Genomic DNA, 18,721 nt, shown 5'->3' with positions numbered 1-18,721 from the left:
TACAACGGAAGTAATGACCGAGGATCTTCATCTCGCGATATTTCAGTTATTTGTATCAAGGCTGTCCACGGGTCTGCCAAGCTAAGCCTCGCTTTAGTTTTAGTATGAATTACGTTTAGTTTTGAGCTAATTAGTGTGGTTTAAAGCGCACAAATTAGACTGCTAGTGTTCCCTTTCCCCTTATTTCGGCGAATTTGAAGTTATGTTAATGTACACGGGTACTTGTCTTCATAGGCCAGGACATTTAGCAGCCAGCTCGGGCTAGCTTTGTGCTAGTTACGCCAACTTACTTGAATTGCAACCACGTTCACCACACTTAATCAAATTTAGTTGTTTATAACGACATAAAGACGCCACAAAGAGCTTCGGAGAATGCTTGCAACGGGAGCGGTGAGTGTAATTTCACCTTACTTTGCTTTGAAGTCTCGAACCGTCTTAACATGGAGCTTCCTCATCCTTTTGTTTGATTTACATTAAACATCGACCACCCATTCTCAAACACAGACCCAAGACGACATGCTTTTTAAACTCATTTTGCCTTTTGCAGGCTGTATCTAATGTCACAGCCCTGGCTCAGGTAGACCGGGAAAAGATCTACCAGTGGATCAATGAGTTGTCCAGCCCAGAGACCAGAGAGAATGCCCTGCTGGAGCTCAGCAAGAAACGCGAATCTGTGCCAGACCTGGCACCGATGCTTTGGCATTCCTGTGGCACTATCGCTGCTCTCCTGCAGGTAAGATCTGTTGCCTCTCTCTACCAGTTGGAAATCAGGATCTTTTTTTTTTTTTTTATGCTTCAAATCTACATCGGAACCACAAACCTGAATCTTTAACCCTATGGCATAACTGGACATGCACCCCTTCTAGAAATTTAATACACACAGCATCCACAGCACGTACTGTGATTGGCCTACCCAGTACTATAGATTTCCCCCTGTTAATTTCATTTTAGTTTTTGAATTTCTCAGTGACAGAATAACGATCATCTCCTCAATATAAGGAATCTCCTCAATATAAGGATTCACAAATGTCAACAAATTACTGGAGAAAGATATAGAGGTAATAAAGTACCAGCATTTTATTTGTTCCTGTTGGCTGGCTCCACATATAAAACACCAGAAGACACACTAATTAACACAATGCACAAACACATAAATGATGTTGACAACATGGCTACTTACATAAGCTACGCCATAGGCTTTACAAAGATTCAGCACAACCATTAGTGTCAGGGACTACAAGTCATGCCATGTTTGCATGGCAGCTAGGCCTTACAGACCACTCGCATGAAGTGAGCTACTAAACCTACCTTCATTACTCTGAATTGTTTTGCTATATTTATTTTTATTTATATAATATGTTGCATTGGTACTTGTTGTTAAGAGCTCTTAGTATATTTTAAAACTTGACCTGAATTATAAGACTTCCAGGGCACTAGGTCTTGAAATGGTTGGAAGCATTTTTTTATCTCTACCTACCATTAGAGTTTATACCACTTGTTGAGTTAATACCTGTGAGTTAATACCACAGAGATGACTGAGTAATCCATCATCTCTATAGTTCTGTTTGCCCAGTGTCATTTGCTGTGCACCATTGATGCATTCCTTTCTCTTTGTAGGAAATAGTGAACATCTATCCATCCATTAACCCACCGACACTCACAGCACATCAGTCTAACAGAGTGTGCAACGCCTTGGCACTCCTGCAGTGTGTTGCCTCACACCCAGAGACACGGTAAGGGGACAATTAGAAGCTTTAATTGTGTAATACTAAAGAAAAACCTTTACTACAGAGCAGATTGAGTTTTATCCACTTTGCCTTCATTTGTTCTGTTTCAATCAGGAATTTCAGAAAACTAAACTCAAATCATGCTTCTTTTTTTGTTTTACCTCATCTTTTCTTTTCACTGATACAAACAAGGCTTTTAAGCCTTAAATGAAAGTATCTAATTTTCTGCACTATAAGGTGCACTTAAAATGCTTTAATTTTCTCAAATATCAGCAGTGCACCTTATAATCTGGTGCACCTAATGTATGAATTTTGGTTGTGCTTACTGAACCGATTTTATGTGGTACACGGCGCTCAAAAATCTGTCAAAATGTTTTAGTACGACTTTATTAAGTTACGAAGCCGCACCGCTTGATGGATTGTCAGAGCATTACAGCTACCGTAGTCAGGAGCCTCGCAGACTCGGAGTATCTGGATCCAAAACTCCGTCCCTTTCAGGTCACACAGTCAAACGAACACTGCGTTATCACTGAGAGTTAAAAACTGTCTAAATTCTTTCATCTTTAATAAAAATAATCAGTGTTGCTGCTTTACCAGGTGTAACAATTAAGTTTAACATCGAGGCATCCATGAAAACAGAATTTATTAAATTTAACAGAGTTAGATGTTAGCAGGAAATTAGCTCGCTAGTTTCCATCTAAACATGATATAGGATGTTCTGACTGAGAGATTTCTGAAAGAATTAAAACGTACAGCTCTGCTATCACTTCCATACCGAGCCCTGCAAGGGACATGGGAGAAAAAAAAATTAAGATGAAGTTTTGTGAGATCCCACAAACGTTTTGCAAGATCTCACAAAATAGACTGGTATCCTTCGCAGGTCACATTTGAAGGCCGAGTCAGTGTATCCTTCGTTACCCAACCTATCCCAGAATTCATAGCGTGGCCCAGCCAATTCGTTTCTAACAATGGCGCCAGCTAGTTAGTTTTAATATTACTTTTTCCGGGTCACAAAATAAACTCTTACGATATTTTCAGGCGTGAATGTAGCTGTGTAAACATCAAATATCTGCTCGGTTTATCAAGACATCACATATTTGCAAAAGTGCTCCGACGTTTTCAGAGACGTCTGTTACCCACCATCTCGAAGCTAACAGGAGGTCGAGGCCCACTACAACCGGGGGGAACAAGGCACATCGTGCCTTAACCTCCCGGTCGGCTTCGAGCTGTGCACATCACTAAATACCAGCTTGTCCAACTTCAGTAAACCAACGAACATCACTGCTGTGATCGTTAGCGACACAGCTATGTTAGCATAACAAAAACACAGTGAAGCTGGAGGATGAACGCTAACTTTTTTCCACTCAATAAAAGTTAACATGAGGGTTAAGAACAAATGCAATCGTGTGGCAGGATGCTGTAAACAGACCAAACTTCAGTCAGGAGAACATCTGAGATAATCCATCCACAATATGAGGTTAGTCACTAATATACTGCAACAACATGGGAAAGAGCAGCTGTGAGAGAATTAAACATTAATGGATCAATGGTACGGAAGTGGAGGAAACAAGAAGAAAGAGTTGAGTAAAGTTTGACTTGTATGACTGTTTTGTTTCGCTTGATGCACCGTATAATCTGGTGTGCCTTATGTATGAAAACAGACCCGTTAATCGACAGTGCGCCTTATGGTCCGAAAAATATGGTATATGTGTTTGATATGAGTGTGGTTACACTGATTTAAAAGTATTTTTCTTTTAATTTTTAATATCTTGCCAGGTCGGCTTTCCTCGCAGCCCACATTCCCCTTTTCCTTTATCCCTTTTTGCACACTGTGAGCAAAACGCGCCCATTCGAGTACCTGCGCCTCACCAGCCTTGGAGTCATAGGTATGCTCTCCTCTCATTGTATTATGAAAAGAGTTTTTATCATTCAAAGTGTGTGTGTACAGGTATTAAGATGTCTTTTTGTACTTAATGTAGGTGCCTTGGTCAAAACAGATGAACAAGAAGTGATTAACTTTCTTCTCACAACTGAAATCATCCCGCTTTGTCTCCGCATTATGGAATCAGGAAGTGAGCTCTCTAAGACGGTACGGAGCTATTCTGTTTTTAAAATAGTCTGAACCTTTACAGATAGCCCGCAGCATAATATTGACACCTACTAGTGAGAAATCTTTATACGCATGTTTGTTTTTTCAGGTTGCTACCTTCATACTGCAGAAGATACTGCTTGATGACACAGGGCTGGCTTACATATGCCAGACTTATGAGCGTTTCTCCCATGTGGCAATGATCCTTGTAAGTGTTTGCTGTAAAGATATGCATGGACATGATCAGATAGACTTTCTGTGCCACGTTGACACATCATCGATTACAAGAAGATGGTTTAGTCTCACTGATTTCTGTTTGTAATTTTTTGAAAAGTCCAGACAGAATTAAAAACTTTTGATAACCGTTCGGAATAAACAGGCACAGACTGATGTTTAAAAACCAGTTGTCTGTTCAAAGCTTTTTACAAACTGACCAGAAGAAAATCTGCATCAAGTCATATCTTTACTTCGCTGTCAATTATGTCCAAGCAGAAATGGTCCACAGTTAAATTTTGTTTAACAATTAACTTTCTGTCATTATCAGCAAATGAAATACTTCAGAACGTAAACTTCATATTAAAACTAAACTTGATTTTTCAAAAGGAATCAGTTCGTTGCACTGCAGTTCGAACCCTAGAGTCTCTTGTTTATGTTTCTTTTTGGTGTTTTTAAAAACCCAACTGGGCACGGACATCACAAATTAGCCCAGGCTGCGGTGGCATGCAGCATGGTTCATGTCACATGATTGAGCCTATAAAATAAATTTTAAAAAATAAACCCTTGAGAAGTTGAGAGCAGCATAGTAACAATATTTACTGCACTCCACTGATTTGATTTATGTAATCCATCTACAGGGAGCTGATCAAATAAATGTACCAAGGACAGAAGAAAATGCCCCCATGTCACATTCATTACCTTTGATGTGTAAACAGCACGCTGTAAAATCTTGTCACGTGTTCACAGCTGAACTTTAATCTTCAGTCAGAATAAAAATATTGATCCAGTTCGGTGGTTCTCAAACTGTGAGGTGTGGGCAACCTGGTGAAATCATTAGGAGGGGAAAAAAGTCAAATAAATCGAGACATTAACAAGAGTTTCCTGAGGCTTTCACACTGACCTTTAACTCAAATGTAGTTTGGGTGCTTTCTTTAAATAATAATTTGTTGATTTGTGGCGTGTGGGTCGGGATCTTTGTTTGCTGGATGTAACTGTAGCTGTTGTCTCCATCATGTTTGCATCTTCAGGGTAAAATGGTGCTGCAGCTCTCCAAAGAACCATCAGCTCGGCTGCTGAAGCACGTCGTCCGCTGCTACCTTCGCCTTTCAGATAATCTCAGGTACAGCATCTTTACTCTGTTGCAGTTTATTGTGTGCTTGCGAGTTCTGTATAACAGCGGTCCCCAACCTTTTTTGCGCCACGGACCGGTTTATGCCCGACAATATTTTCACGGACCGGCCTTTAAGATGTCACGGATAAATACAACAAAATAAAACTAGTACCGGTACCGAAAAAAAGAAAATTTATTCATAACACACGTGAAAAGACCAAGGAAAACCGAGTAAACGATAAAAACGATAACAAAATAACGCTGAAAACCAATAAAAACCCTGAAAACTATACATTTCACACCTGAGCCTCAACTCTCGCGGCCCGGTACCAAACGACTCACGGACCGGTACCGGTCCGAGGCCCGGGGGTTGGGGACCGCTGCTGTATAACACTGGCTTCGCTGTTTGAAGACTTCAATCAGCTTGCCACTAGGAGAAGCTATTGCAAAAATACACTGGTAGTTTTTACACCATGAGATGTTTATGTGTGTAAAAACAGTTCATGGTAACAGGTTGTATTAGATGTAATAGCTGCAGCTTTGCTTGAAACACTTGGGAATAACTACATAGACAGAAAAATGCACTACATGTTGAAGCTGTTCATCATTTAGGAATATTATATTTTTGTTTATTCTGATGATTTTTTGTTTTTGCCTTACTCTTCTTTCTAACCTGACATTAATTATTTGGAAAAATATATCTGCACTTTCATTGAGTGTTTTCATCAAGTTTGAAGTTCAATTTCATTTGAAGTGATATTAAAAGGAGGTTTTGTGTTGTTCCTTCCTCAGAGCCAGAGAGGCACTCCGTCAGTGTCTACCCGACCAGCTGAAGGACAGCACCTTCGCCCAGGTGCTGAAGGATGACACCACCACCAAACGCTGGCTGGCTCAGCTGGTCAAAAACCTGCAGGAGGGCCAAGTGACCGACGCCCGGGGCATCCCGCTGGCCCCGCAGTGAAGAATTCACAGGAGACACAAACGGACTTGAATTTGTATTCTGTCACATGTGGTGCTAAGACTGAAAAGTAAACAACATGATGGAAGAAGATATTTTTGCTCTTGGGTCATTTATTTTTCCACATCTTCTTTATAGGAACCCAGACTGTATGATTTCCAAGACTTTTGTGAATATTTGAAAATCCAATAATGATACATAGGCTGATGTTTTCCTTGAAACAGCTTGATAAAGAAATGTTTAGGTAGGAGATTTTGCGGTTGAAAAAAGGAAAACAGTAACACTCCTGCATTTCTGTTAACAGCGAAATTAACTGACGTTTACTTTTTAGAAAGTAAATAAATATGCATTAAAATGCATTCCTTTTATACGAAACAACAGACAAACTAATAATAAAATGTGTATTGCTGCAGTAACTACAAATACATTTTGCCATAATTATCACCACAGATTACTGGTAAATTAAAATAAGATGGTACTGGCTGTAAATATCCTCCTGCTATCACTGGATCCTACAGTTACATCCCACATTACATACATACATACTCTTGTTTGTTGTGTTTCTAATGGGACTACTTCCAGATGTGCACACTGGTATGTGCAGCAGTTTAGTAATACAGTGATATTCTGTACATTTGCTGGCACATTTGTGTAAAGAAAAAAAAAAAGGTTTCTGTTCTGAATAAATCTCTGAGCTAGACTGCACTTGTTGGCAATATTTCACAAATAAACAATTTTACACCGAACTCCTGCCCCTGGCAGTGCTCTTTATGTGTGATTAGACTATGTATGGAATTTGACTGTCAATCTATAGCTCAATAATATGACTGCAAGCACTTTTTATTGAGTTTTTTAATTGAAGTGGTTCCATTATTTGCGGCTTTGTTGTTTAACAGCTAAAATCCTACAAATCTTTATTTACAGTGAAATTCCTCGGAGAATTACTTTTAATTTAGAAAGTAGCAACTGGAAGCGATGGTCTCCGTGTTTGAGGAGACAGTATGGATCCACCATGGAGGTTAAGGCGATAAGAAGAAAGTATATTTCACTTCCTCTTTCCCCTAAAGTAAGAGGTTAACTTTAAAATCATAAATGAGGTTTATCCAACCAATGAATTCTTAAAATGGAAATTTAACTTAGATGTGAACGCCTTCACATTTTGTGACAGTGATATTGAAAGTCTGGATCACTTGTTTTTCTACTGTGAATCAGTGCACCCCTTCTGGATTGACATGTGGAGCTGGCTACAGTTCAGGAGAATTCAGTTACCACATTTGATGGTGACAGTAATAAAATTTGGAATACTTGCTGAGAATGCAGATTTTGACTTGTCGATTAGGATGTTTTTGTTACTGGGAAAAAATTTTATTCACAAATGCAGATATTTTAAAGCTAAACCACGTATAAACAGATGGCTGAATGACTTTAAACTCTGGGCTAAATCGCTGAAACTTGTGAATAACAAGAAAGCTCATAAACTTATTGTATTATTTAACAAGTTTAATCTATGTTAAAAAAGAAACCTCCCTATTTAATGATCATGATTGCCCTTTTTTGTTCATATACATTTTTTCCTTTGGTTTTAAATCATTCAATGACTGTTCTTTCTTTTTGTGCTAACTCTTTTTGGCTTTGTGTTTATTGTTTTTTTTTTTTTTTTTTTTCTTCCTCTTTTGTCGTTGTAACGCTCAACCGAGGATATTACATATTCGGATTAATGATGGTGCCTTGTATGTTATACTGTTGATTATAAATAAAGTTCTTTAAAAAAAAAACTAGCGTCCTGCCATTAGTTGGACGCTAACCTCGCGAGAATATTCAGAAGTTGATCTATGGGCCGTTATCAAACTTTGCTCTCTCGGTTTATACCCGCTAATGTGCCGTTGAGTTTCCCCGTAAAGCACCTGACAGCTCGCCGGGAGCCCTTCGGATTACAGAGTTCAAATGAAAGCCGTGATTCTCGCCGCCGGGTACGGAACCAGGCTCCAGAGAGATGTGTTGGCGGACACCACCGGAAGGTTCGCCCACCTGGCGCACGTAGCTAAGCCGCTGCTGCCCGTCGGTCGGTGCCCTTTGAGCTCACGCTGGATCCACGCGCTGACAGTGTCCGGCTCCGTGGACACCATCTATGTCGTGGTAAATAACCAGTAACTAGGTCCAATAACTGACTCCATTTCACAGGAATCTGATCCGACTCTGCGTAACTGTTAAAATGATAAACCAGGTTTGAATATGTGTGGACAACAGTGTTGGGGAGTAACGGAATACATGTACCGCCGTTACGTATTTAAAATACAAAATATGAGTAGGGATGGGTATTGATAAGATTTTCACCATTCCGATTCCATTTTCGATTCTGTTTAACGATTCGATTCTTTATCGATTCTCTTATCGATTCTTTTTTTTTTTTTTTTAAAAAGGAGAACACTAAGGTCGATTAGCTTAGAACTTTGTTTTATAGCTTCTCTTTGAACAAGATAGAAATTTAGGAGTAACATGGCCTTACAAACCCAACAGTGAGATCTTAAGAGATCCAGCCTATGGCTCTTTAATGGGGTGTCACAGGGTCCCCAGGAAAAAAAATTGTAAATGTAAAATAATAAAATAAATATTCTTCTGTAGCAATAACAAAGTATAACATAAATTATTCAGTAGCAATTACACAAGAATATCCAGTAATGTCCCTGCCTACAATTAAACACATTCACTTACCGTAAATCGGGGGCATCTGCTGTGGTAAATGGGTGCAAGCCTTTTACCTCAAACTTAGTCACTGCTCGGTGACATTCGTCTATCCTGGCCTGAAAGGAGACGCTAACAGTAGACTGCAGCGAGAACTGCCAGCATCTGAGCCAGACTCTGTCTGTCTCTCTCATCATGGTCACCTAAATGCACAGTAATGGCAGGTTTTGTAATAAGGCAGATCGCGCTAACATAATATGCACTGTTAGTTGATTTTTTACCTGCCGCATTAACGGGAGAGGACGTGCAAACGTTACCTCTGCTGCTGGGTTGAGATTCACGAGTCCGGAGCGGAATTAAAAACACGACATTCATTTGAGGTTATCGCGTGTTTTGTGAGCAAATGCTTTTGCATATTCGTAGTGTTTCCTCCCGTAGTGCTGCAGGGAGAATGGACTGCCATACCCGTTATGTGTCTGTGAGTGCCAGGGAGGGAGAAAAAGGAGAGACAAAAAGTATGAGCTGTCACCGAGCAGAAACGGGAGCTGGAAGCATGTAAATATAATAATAACCACTGCAGCTAAAAAGAGTGCCTGACGAGCCCAGTTGTAAGTAAGCTATTAAGACTCGGCATTTTTCGTGTTTTCCTCCGACACAATAAGTTCCGTTGGAGCAGCCTTTCAACTCCTCTCTCTGTTGACCCAGACAACAAAGTAAAGTTAGTTTTCGGCTACGAGCCCGACACGAACCCGACATATTAGCCAGAGGTCCCTTTACTGCGGTTCGGAGCCGCGGACCTGTTATAAATACGCGCGGAATAGTTTTCAATACGAGATCGCTGCGAAAAGTGCAGCCTTACCTAATGTCCTCCTTACTGTTACTCATTTTATATTAAGATTTAAATATCTAGTTGGTATTGGTATGGCAAGTAACCTTCAGTAATACTAATAAATCACACAGTAATAGTACATTCATGTAGTTGTAAAAAAGCATGATAATATGTTAAGTAATCCAAAGTATTCAGAATACGTTACTCTCATTGAGTAACGTAACGGAATACGTTACAAAATACATTTTGGGGCATGTATTCTGTAATCTGTAGTGGAATACATTTTAAAAGTAACCTTCCCAACACTGGTGGACAAACACATCAAAGATAGTTCCCTGATTCACTTTACATGTTAGTTAGATAGATAGAGATAAAATGTTAGGCACAGCTCAGATAGCAAGGAGACATTGAACTGATGTTGATTTTTCATCTGATCCATCAGAATCGTCAGGATTGAAATGTCAATGAAATATCAATGTTGAAACAACATTAAAATACTGATGAAACCTGACATTGACATTGAAATAACATTGATTCACTGTTGTTCTGTTATCGTTGATTGTTGATCTATTTATAGTTGACAATGTGACAACAATCACGTAGTGAGTACCTTCTCTTCTGATGTAATGATTAAAGTTTGCTTATAATGCTTTGGTCTTGTCCTTGTTTCAAATGTTCTGTTTACAGTTAAGATATTTTCTACCTTCATCAGTAACGTGCAGGTCTGTGACCCACTCTTATCCTCTGCTGATCTCCACAGACCAACGCTCTGTACCTCAGGGCGTTTGAAGAATGGGCGACAAATTTCACAAATGTCCAGATCCTCAGCGACCAGACGACAAGCAATGATGTAATCCTTTACACTCCGCTTCCATACCGTCCTCTGACCTGTAATCTAAAGATTTTTTTATACACATGCCCTGCAGTGCTGAGCAGTGTTGGTCAAGTTACTTGAAAAAAGTAATCCTGCTACTTTACTGATTACTTATTTTCAAAAGTAATTAGTTACTTTTTAAAACATGATTTATCCCCTAAATACGTAATAAAGCGATAGATCTTTCAGCCCAGTTCTACTTTTTCTGCATAATCCATCATATAAAATGTAATCAAATGAAAAAGTCTCTTTTTAAAACTTGTTTTATTAGTTTTAATCTTTTAATTTTATGCATCAAGCAAGCATTAAATTATATGCAACGTTCTCTGACTGGAAGAAATTTGTTTAACATTTAAACCTATTTTCTGCATATTCCAGCATATAAAATAAAATAGTTTTTTGTTTACACTCACTCTTTCAAATAAATGCACGTAAAATGCAGCAGAAAATAAATAAAATCAAAGACTCAGTGATCCTGTTGCTCTATTTTCACCTGTATAGCAGGAGTGGGGCAGGCGGAGGTTTGCCCTGGTGCAGGTGTGCCGCAGCGGTCAGTGGAAGAATTTGGCAGTTTCTCTGTAAATTTCACATTCCAGCGGCAGCGTATTTGGTGCTTGCTCGGACGTTTGGGGGTTTTCTTCCCACGCAGTGAGCAGCGAACGATAATGTTTTTGACACTTTTTACGGAATCAAACTCAAAGTAAGGTCCGTTCTTCCACGCTTTAAACGCTGCGCGGTCATACTCTCTCCTGCACACAGCTGTTGCCACGAACGTCGCACTCGCTTACGTCATTGTCATGAGACACTCTCGCAAAAAAAATCACGGTTTTAGTAACGCAGTAATGCAGCGTGCTTACGGGAAAGTAACAGTAATCTAATGAAGGTAAACTTTTGCATAGTTTCATTAAATATGCTGAAGCTCTTGTACATTAAGTAAGCTGTTGATTCCGATGTCAGGCAGGGATTTTCTTCTCAGATCTGGTTGATTACCTGGACTGATTTGTCCTTCACCAGGAACGACTGGGCGCCGTGGCCTGCCTGCAGCTCGCTGTGAAGCACTTTAACATAGAAGATCATGTCATAGTTATCGGAGGGTAAGTTTGTGTTCCTTAGCTCATGGTAAACTGTAGTTTTGAGTGTGTAAACAGCTCTGAGATGTAGCTCTCTCCCTGTCCATTCTGAACAGTGACACCCTCTTCAAAGAAGATTTCAGCCTCAGGAAAGTTAAAGAGAGGTTCTCTGATGTCCAGTCGAAGTGTGAAGACAGCTGCCTTGTGCTGTCGTATCAGTGCAGAGACGAGGGTGAGGTTAATAAAGCTGTTCACGTGTCCAACATCAGCCGTGGCTTTGCGTCTTCTTCCCAGTTAGTTCTGTATTTTATGTTTGTGTGTTCAGAAACCCAGAAATATGGAATCCTGGAGGCAGACACTGATCTTCGTGTCCTCTGTATGAAGGAGAAGCCTCTTCCCTCAGAGACAAAGTCCAGGAGAGCAGTAAGTTCAACACAAATGGTCAGAATGTGGTAAAATATACACTCAGGGAGCTTAGGGTTAAAGACTGTAAATGAAAGATGGAACTTTACTACCCGGACTCAGAACACAGAGCTGACTATTTTTGGTTTTCAGTGCCCTTGTTTCTACGTGTTTTCAAAAAGAAGTCTTCCTCTGTTGGACACTTTCCTCGAGGAAAAGAAGGTAAATGAAATAAGCAGACACTCCACAATTAAGTTATGTTTTTATTATTAACGAGAAGCTTAATATTTCCACAGGATGCTCCAATCACAGAGAAAGACGCTCCCGGAAACTTTGTGTCTTGGCTCATCCCGAGGTAATTTCAGCTGGGAGAAATCTGAGTTTTACTCCAAATAAATAACTTCCGCTTTTTGTGTATTTCAGAAGGAATCAGGGTTTCATTTTGAATCTGTTCTTGTATTTTTCATATACTTAAATGACACTCAAGCTTAGTTGATGGCAGACTGTTGTATTCTTTTTTTTTCAGGAAACCTGTTTACATTCAGGAAATTTCTGGGCGTTTTGATGTTGGAAACTTGCCATCATATGTTGAATGTGATCTGTACTTCAAAGAAAAACTTCAGGACGTTGAGTCGTACATGGTGTAAAAGGACGTTTATTTTTTTTAAACTGATCCAAGAAGAAAATTATCGTGTGTGACTGTAAATACACCTTTAAGTTTATGATGAATCTTTTCTATAAATGTTATTTTATTAATCTAAACAATGTGGAGTCTTGTGCATTTGTCCGAGGCCTTCTCACGGCTGTTCTCCATCTTTGCGATGCGGGAGCCAAACTGCATGGCTCTCTTGGGCAGGACGGCCGATTGACCGAGGCCCAGTCGCCTTGCCGTCATCCTCAGGAGGAGTTTCTCGCCGACTCCTCGAGGAAGCGACAGATCGGCTTTCTGCCACACGGGAAGCGAATTCAAGTAGCTCACCACGTCTTCGTCCAAGTACGGAAACCTGCAGAGTCCACAGAGGAGAGCGCCTTTAATCTGCGGTGCTCAAAATAAATTCTACACTGAGCTGCAGTTTCAACCAGTACACCAGTCATGATTTCATACGTGACATGAATTTTTTAAGAATAACAAGAGATAAAACACCCACTGTGATTTTTTTTTTTTAGCCACCTTACACAGTGCTGTGGAGGGGAGCTGTATTAACTGTTCATGCCTCTCAGTTCAATTATGTGATTAAATGAAAAAATTAATCATAATTTGGCAAAAATGTTTATTTACACTAAAAATTCCCAAAGAGCACAATTTGTTGTGCTCTTTGCACTTATTGACAAATAAAACTTATACCAGCTGATCTGTAAATAATAGGACATTATTTCCACTTCGGGTATTTAAAGAGCTCAAACTTAGAGAAAAAAAAAAGCTGAGACTTTATCATAATAAATCTTTTTTTTTTTTTTAAATAGAATTTGCGTATCGGCCAGAATTTCAAAACCCATTCCAGTTTACAACCTTATATTAAAGCTATGAAAGTGTGCTATTTAGCTTCATTATCAGTGTACAGACACCTCAGTTTAAAATCTCCGCCTGTAGAAAATTCACAGAAACGGACGGCACATCCTTCAAACAGAAACGGCATGCTGCTTAAATTTTAACCAGACATGAACAAAAATATTATTTTACGTTGTTTTCATTTCAGTTTTTCCCTGAGTGGTTCCGCTTACTGACAGCAGGTGGCAGTAAAATGTTTTAAAAAAACATGATAAAAATTAGTAAAAGCCATGCTCTTTTTTTTTCTTTTTTCTTTTTTTAAACATCAGGAAGGAAAACTCCACCTATCTGTTAGGCATCAAGGATACACATGGGATGTTATAAAGGCCCCAGATTCATTAAAATAAACATCTTACCAACCACACAGACAAAACAAGCTTCACTTGCAGACCTACCGAGCTTCCTTTCCATGATCCCCGATCACTCTGTCGTCTCTGCCCAAATTCCTGGAGGAGATCCGGCCCAGCTCCATGGCCAGCTCCTGGATCAAGCCTTCGTGTCCAGAGGTCTTAAACCGGACTCGGTGCCTGGAGTAACCAGCCAGCTGCTCATCTGCTCCGATTCCGGTCAAAATGACCTGCACAAATCAGAAACGTCTCTGATAACAAGTTTTTAAAGTTAAATGTGGAATAATTCTGCTTTCCACCAGCTCTGTATTTTTCTAGCTCACAATAATCCTAATCTATCTTAAACTGGCCTTTAACACCATTTATGACCCAAACTCTTTTATTCCTGAGAATCCTCCTCAAACAACAGTTTCATCAAATAAAAAAAAAGTTATACTGAGCTCTCACACCCTCCTTCCTACAAAAGAAACTCCGCTCTTTGTCACCTTTGCCGACGACGTGAATGGCCTCTGGTGGTTTCCCTCCGCGATGAATCCCACTCCTCTTGCAGCGAACCAAACAGCACAGCCGATGCTGTCGTCCAGCACCGTGTCCAGCGGATGCACCAGGTGACAGACGCGCTCCAGGCGCTTTTCCTGCAGCTCCTCCTGCGTTACGTTAATCTCCACAAAGTTCCACTTCCTCTCAGGGTTCAGTTCTTGTAGTTCCCTGAGCCCAGCTCTTCCAGTGATTCTGTCAGGAACGTCAAAGGGGCTCAACACTTGGGAATTTCCCTGATCAGCTTTTAAATCTATGGGCTTATTTTTGGGCTTTCTCGAGGACTTGTTCTGCTTTTTGGGCTCCTGTAGTTTAAAGGCCACATTCAACAGGTCTACAGGCTCGTGTGCAGGTACGTGACGGTCAGCTAAAGCAGCCAGGATCATTGAATCAATGCCTCCTGAGAAAAGTATGGCAACACGAGCACAGTCAATAGCAGGAGGAGAGAGGTTTAGAGCCCTGAAAGGTAGAGACTGAACGCGTCTCCTCACTGCCTCGCTGAGAACGTCGATGAGATGATTCACCTCATCAGTTTTCTCCTCACTGCCCAGCAGCTTCTCCAGATCCTCCACAGACAGACATGAGTTTGAGTGAATTTCTGTATCATTTAATGTTTCTGGAAGAGACACATTCATAGGTGGAACAGGTGAAGAGAGTTCAAGACCCGACTGGTTCATCACAGCACTGCAACCTCTCGGGATGGACTCCAACACCTGAGGTATGGTGTCATTACTGACATCACTTTCTGCATGAGCCCAAGGATAAACCTCAAATGCCACACAGCCAGCTTCTGCTGCCGCCTTGAGGTTAACCCTGAACACACCAGCTGCCGGGACTTCCTGCCACACGCACTGTTTGGGACCAGAAGTGTGAGCAGCCACAGAAGTTAGAGTCAGTTCGCCGGCCTCTGCGTCAAATGTCCATAATAAGCTCCGCCTACCAAAGAAATCTCGGCCAAACCACAGGTAGTCTCCTGCCTTCTGGTAGTAAACAAACCCCCATGGTCCACGAATAGCAGAAAGGACAGTGAGAATCTCTGAAGGGGCATTGCAGGATGATAGCCGCTGAGCTAAAACCGTGGTGTCATTCTCCTCTGGCGTCACCGGCAGGCCACTGAAAATCTCTCCATTCCACAGCAGGATGTTTCCGGCGGCGTCTTGAAGCGGCTGAGCAGTGAGGAGACCTCTCATGTGAAGAACGTGAGCAGAGAATAAACAGCAATAGCTGAGATCTGAGCCTGTGATGGCGAGGTCCCGGCTCGAATTGGGCCCTCTCCTTTTTAAATGTTCATAAACTCTTTGATTCCACTGAGAGTGAGCGGACGCCAGACTCAGCGCACAGAAGATCCCACACATCGCGGTGTTGCTGTGGCCTCAGATATCCTGAAGTTCCTTTTTCATATAATCAAGCTCCTCTGGAAACAGAACAATGCACTAGTTACATGATGCCATAACATTGTGCCTTCACTGTAGGCCTATTATGGCATAAAACACGCTGCTGAGTGTTTAATTATTTAACAAAAAAAAAAAAAAAAAAAAGGGGGACCCTGTTCCCAACTTTACTGGCATCAAATTCAAAATGAGCAAATACAGGAAAAGCCAGCAAAGACAGAACACACAAAAACAGCCAAGCACTGACACAACCAAGAATAACAAGACTTTCCAACATTTCCAGTGTTTGTTTTTACCTCACTGCAAATATTTCTCAAACCTACGTCTGAAAAAAGTCCTTTATTGAGCAGTTTCTCATGCATAAACTTAAAATAAACAATGCAGCTCAGAAACAATCCCACAGTGATGCCGGTGACTTTTCAATCTTTAGCTTGTCTTGATAACGACGCCTGAAGTTTGATCGACATATTCTTGAAAATCTAATGGAGTTTTGTTCAGAAGAACTCTGGACTGGACGAGATGTTCTGGGCATGTACTAAAAGAGGAGGCCCTGGGATAGATACAGGACAGACTGGAGATATCACATCTCTCAGCTGGCCTGGAAACACCTTGGTCTTCCTCCAAATTAGCAGGTGGAGGTGTTTAGGGAAGGGAGGTCTGGCCTTCTCTGCTTAGATTACTGCCCCCAGTCCCCCACTATCCTGGATAGCAGCAGAAAACGATTGGATGGATGGATGGATGGATGGATGGATGTTAAAAAATAAACAAAGCAGGATAAATCTGTTTTTTGCTTCTACCCTGTTTGACACATAATGTATCACATTTTTCAAAAATAATAAACTCTCAGTCATTTTTTTTTTTTTTAGAATTTTTGTTAATCTTTACTTCCAAGTTTTCACCTCTCAACCAGAGACATTTCCATCATCTTACTTTTGCACGAAGTGAGTGTCTGACTTCTCTCTCCCACGAAGAAGATGTTACTGTTCCTCTGCTGGATGTAGACTTTCTGCGGGGGAAACAATCTGCATTAATCCACATTTACACTTTCAAAACACATGACTGCACCAGCCTAACAACATAGTAACCCATGTGATTTGCGTGTTTCCCATTATAACTGCACAGATAATGATGTGATCTAATAAATTTTGAGACTTTTCCACTTCCTCCACTTACCCTGTTTTTCTTCAGATTGCAGAGCTCGTCCACAAGAACCTTCTGCTCTTTAATCTGTAACACGGAAAGTTTCACCGATAAAAACTACACTATCTGAATCTGTTAAGACATATAAAGCTAACAGAAGCGGCAGAATAATTATATATAACGAAAATAACCAAAAGTCTATGTATTTGGGAGACATCCGGTGGTCTGTAACAGCCACACTAGCCGTATTAGCATGTTTGGGCTAACGCTACCTTCTTGTTCAGTTCTTCTTTTACTGCGGCCTGTCCTTCAAACTGCTCGTCACTGCTGCAGCTTTTTGAAGACATGATGGTGCGAAGAAACGTAGAAAAAACTGTCCAGAGTTTTTATTAATAAAACCAAACCCGGTTCATACAGAGTAAGCTCATGCGTCTAACCAGAATGAAGCTTTTCCGGGTGCTGAATGTTCACACAGTTTGAACTCTACTGCCTCCTGCTGGTGGGCGGTGATATAGCCATTCAACTGAATCATTCATCTGTATCAAAAAATACAGATATTAATTTGTGCATGGTCTAATTTTTTTTTTTTACTTTTTCTTTTTGTTTTCTTTTTTTTTTTTACAAGAGCAAACCACTTAAGTTTAAGACTTTCTTCAACCTCCAAAGGTAGCCAGCCTGAAACCCCTGGCATTTGTTTTGGCACTTACCTTGAAGCATTATCTAATTAACATTATTTTAATGTGCACCAAAACCAGTCAGTTTCAAAATAAGCCAAAGTCCATTCACTTAAACATGGCTGTCTATCTATGTTCATCTCACTAGGCTTTTATCAAAGTCAGCCTTGTTTGGAGCCTACTGAGGTGGTTCAGGTGATGTATGTCCAGGATGCCTCCTGGATTCCTCCTAGGTGAGATGTTTTAGGCATTTTTTTTTTTACTGGTAGGAGACCCTTCAATAGACCCGGGTCATGAAGGAGCGTTTATGTCTCTCAGCAGGCTTGGACCGTCCTAAAAGACCTGGAGAATGTGCCCGGGGAAAGTGAGGTCTAGGTATGACTGTCACTTTTCTCTCAATTAGAACCACAGATGTCAACCTGCCCCACACAGCAGACACACTTGGGTCTAATCTGGACGTCTTCAGTTAGCAAATATGCAGATCACACATCACAAGCTCTGGGTTACTGCAGATGTCGGGTGGGCTAGATGCCACAGCACACCTGACATTCGGTCTATAAAGGTGAACTTGTGGCTCTGCTGAGCTAGCTAGACTCATCCTAATGACATTTAGGCCAAGTATTCATTACTGTCGTTACGGACCATCAAAGCCATTAGGAATCTCCAGTCCAATCTGAAATCAAACCAAAGCAGTGGGCCGACCTTCCTTAGAGCTACGGAGAGCTGCTGTAACATCCTGAGCTCATGCATAAGTCCACTGCTGATATAAACAAAATCAGTGTTGATTTTTGCTCCAGCAGCCGGTCAAGCACCTTTTAAACTTGACAAACACACCTGCCTGAAGCCTCACGTTGCTTCGCTGTCCACTCAGCTGCAATGCCTTATTGATCGGAAACAGCTGTCAGATGTTTGCAGTCTCATTCCCTGAAAGCTAGGGCTGTCATTTCAGGAACAGCGGCCACAGGTTGCCACAGCCGGCCAGACTGTGACCCTTGATGTTTATTTTTCTGTGGTGGAGTTGTCAGGCACATATAAAACTCATTGGCCTTATATCCACAAAAACTAAACCGACCGCAGCCCTGTTGTGCTCCCAAAACGGTGATTACGACCATTGTTTCTTTGGTC

At 40.9% G+C, this 18,721-nt stretch overlaps 4 protein-coding genes across 6 annotated transcripts; 2 read left to right on the top strand and 2 right to left on the bottom strand.

Annotated features, from left to right (window-relative positions):
- Window positions 1-57: 57 nt before the first annotated feature.
- cnot9 (CCR4-NOT transcription complex subunit 9) lies at window positions 58-6,762 on the top strand. Of its 2 annotated transcripts, XM_040027540.1 has the most exons (8): window positions 62-390; window positions 548-733; window positions 1,618-1,733; window positions 3,504-3,613; window positions 3,707-3,816; window positions 3,926-4,024; window positions 5,061-5,152; window positions 5,936-6,762. In XM_040027540.1, the coding sequence occupies exons 1-8, from the start codon at window positions 373-375 to the stop codon at window positions 6,102-6,104; spliced, it is 900 nt and encodes a 299-aa protein (XP_039883474.1). In that variant the 5' UTR covers window positions 62-372; the 3' UTR covers window positions 6,105-6,762. The 2 variants fall into 2 exon arrangements, with proteins under 2 accessions (XP_039883472.1, XP_039883474.1); XM_040027538.1 differs by having other exon boundaries at window positions 58-390; window positions 3,504-3,816.
- Window positions 6,763-7,899: 1,137 nt separating this feature from the next.
- On the top strand, window positions 7,900-13,215 carry zgc:136439 (uncharacterized protein LOC678627 homolog). 2 transcript variants are annotated; one of them, XM_040027541.1, is made up of 8 exons: window positions 7,901-8,237; window positions 10,373-10,462; window positions 11,501-11,580; window positions 11,673-11,788; window positions 11,882-11,979; window positions 12,112-12,180; window positions 12,255-12,313; window positions 12,485-13,215. In XM_040027541.1, exons 1-8 carry the CDS (start codon window positions 8,046-8,048, stop codon window positions 12,603-12,605), a joined length of 825 nt encoding a protein of 274 aa, XP_039883475.1. In that variant the 5' UTR covers window positions 7,901-8,045; the 3' UTR covers window positions 12,606-13,215. The 2 variants fall into 2 exon arrangements, with proteins under 2 accessions (XP_039883476.1, XP_039883475.1); XM_040027542.1 differs by lacking the exon at window positions 10,373-10,462 and having other exon boundaries at window positions 7,900-8,237.
- Window positions 12,596-15,769, bottom strand: asnsd1 (asparagine synthetase domain containing 1). The gene is made up of 3 exons (XM_040027537.1): window positions 14,340-15,769; window positions 13,903-14,084; window positions 12,596-12,962 (listed from the first exon to the last, which is right to left on the bottom strand). The coding sequence occupies exons 1-3, from the start codon at window positions 15,744-15,746 to the stop codon at window positions 12,716-12,718; spliced, it is 1,836 nt and encodes a 611-aa protein (XP_039883471.1). The 5' UTR covers window positions 15,747-15,769; the 3' UTR covers window positions 12,596-12,715.
- On the bottom strand, window positions 15,690-17,419 carry LOC120730930 (ASNSD1 upstream open reading frame protein-like). The gene is made up of 4 exons (XM_040027544.1): window positions 17,195-17,419; window positions 16,956-17,009; window positions 16,713-16,788; window positions 15,690-15,805 (listed from the first exon to the last, which is right to left on the bottom strand). Exons 1-4 carry the CDS (start codon window positions 17,267-17,269, stop codon window positions 15,765-15,767), a joined length of 246 nt encoding a protein of 81 aa, XP_039883478.1. The 5' UTR covers window positions 17,270-17,419; the 3' UTR covers window positions 15,690-15,764.
- Between the last annotated feature and the right edge of the window lie 1,302 nt (window positions 17,420-18,721).

This window comes from Simochromis diagramma, unplaced genomic scaffold, assembly GCF_900408965.1.
Source record: "Simochromis diagramma unplaced genomic scaffold, fSimDia1.1 OVJJ01000343.1, whole genome shotgun sequence".
In the NCBI taxonomy this organism is placed as follows: Eukaryota; Metazoa; Chordata; class Actinopteri; order Cichliformes; family Cichlidae; genus Simochromis; species Simochromis diagramma.
This window is presented reverse-complemented; position numbering and strand designations above follow the sequence as displayed.

Bases quoted from the DNA above. Each gene is read 5' to 3' on its own strand.
- cnot9 (XM_040027538.1), top strand. The intron at 1,734-3,503 runs GTAAGGGGACAA...ATATCTTGCCAG, and splicing joins GCCTCACACCCAGAGACACG to GTCGGCTTTCCTCGCAGCCC. The intron at 3,817-3,925 runs GTACGGAGCTAT...TTGTTTTTTCAG, and splicing joins GAAGTGAGCTCTCTAAGACG to GTTGCTACCTTCATACTGCA.
- asnsd1 (XM_040027537.1), bottom strand. From the start codon at position 15,746: ATGTGTGGGATCTTCTGTGCGCTGAGTCTGGCGTCCGCTCACTCTCAG. The intron at 14,085-14,339 runs GTGACAAAGAGC...TGATTTGTGCAG, and splicing joins CATTCACGTCGTCGGCAAAG to GTCATTTTGACCGGAATCGG. The intron at 12,963-13,902 runs GTAGGTCTGCAA...TGGACTCTGCAG, and splicing joins GATCATGGAAAGGAAGCTCG to GTTTCCGTACTTGGACGAAG.
- LOC120730930 (XM_040027544.1), bottom strand. From the start codon at position 17,269: ATGTCTTCAAAAAGCTGCAGCAGTGACGAGCAGTTTGAAGGACAGGCC. The intron at 16,789-16,955 runs GTAAGTGGAGGA...TTTCCCCCGCAG, and splicing joins GCAATCTGAAGAAAAACAGG to AAAGTCTACATCCAGCAGAG. The intron at 15,806-16,712 runs GTAAGATGATGG...TTCTGTTTCCAG, and splicing joins GACACTCACTTCGTGCAAAA to AGGAGCTTGATTATATGAAA.
- zgc:136439 (XM_040027541.1), top strand. From the start codon at position 8,046: ATGAAAGCCGTGATTCTCGCCGCCGGGTACGGAACCAGGCTCCAGAGA. The intron at 11,789-11,881 runs GTGAGGTTAATA...TTGTGTGTTCAG, and splicing joins GTATCAGTGCAGAGACGAGG to AAACCCAGAAATATGGAATC. The intron at 11,980-12,111 runs GTAAGTTCAACA...TTTGGTTTTCAG, and splicing joins AGACAAAGTCCAGGAGAGCA to TGCCCTTGTTTCTACGTGTT.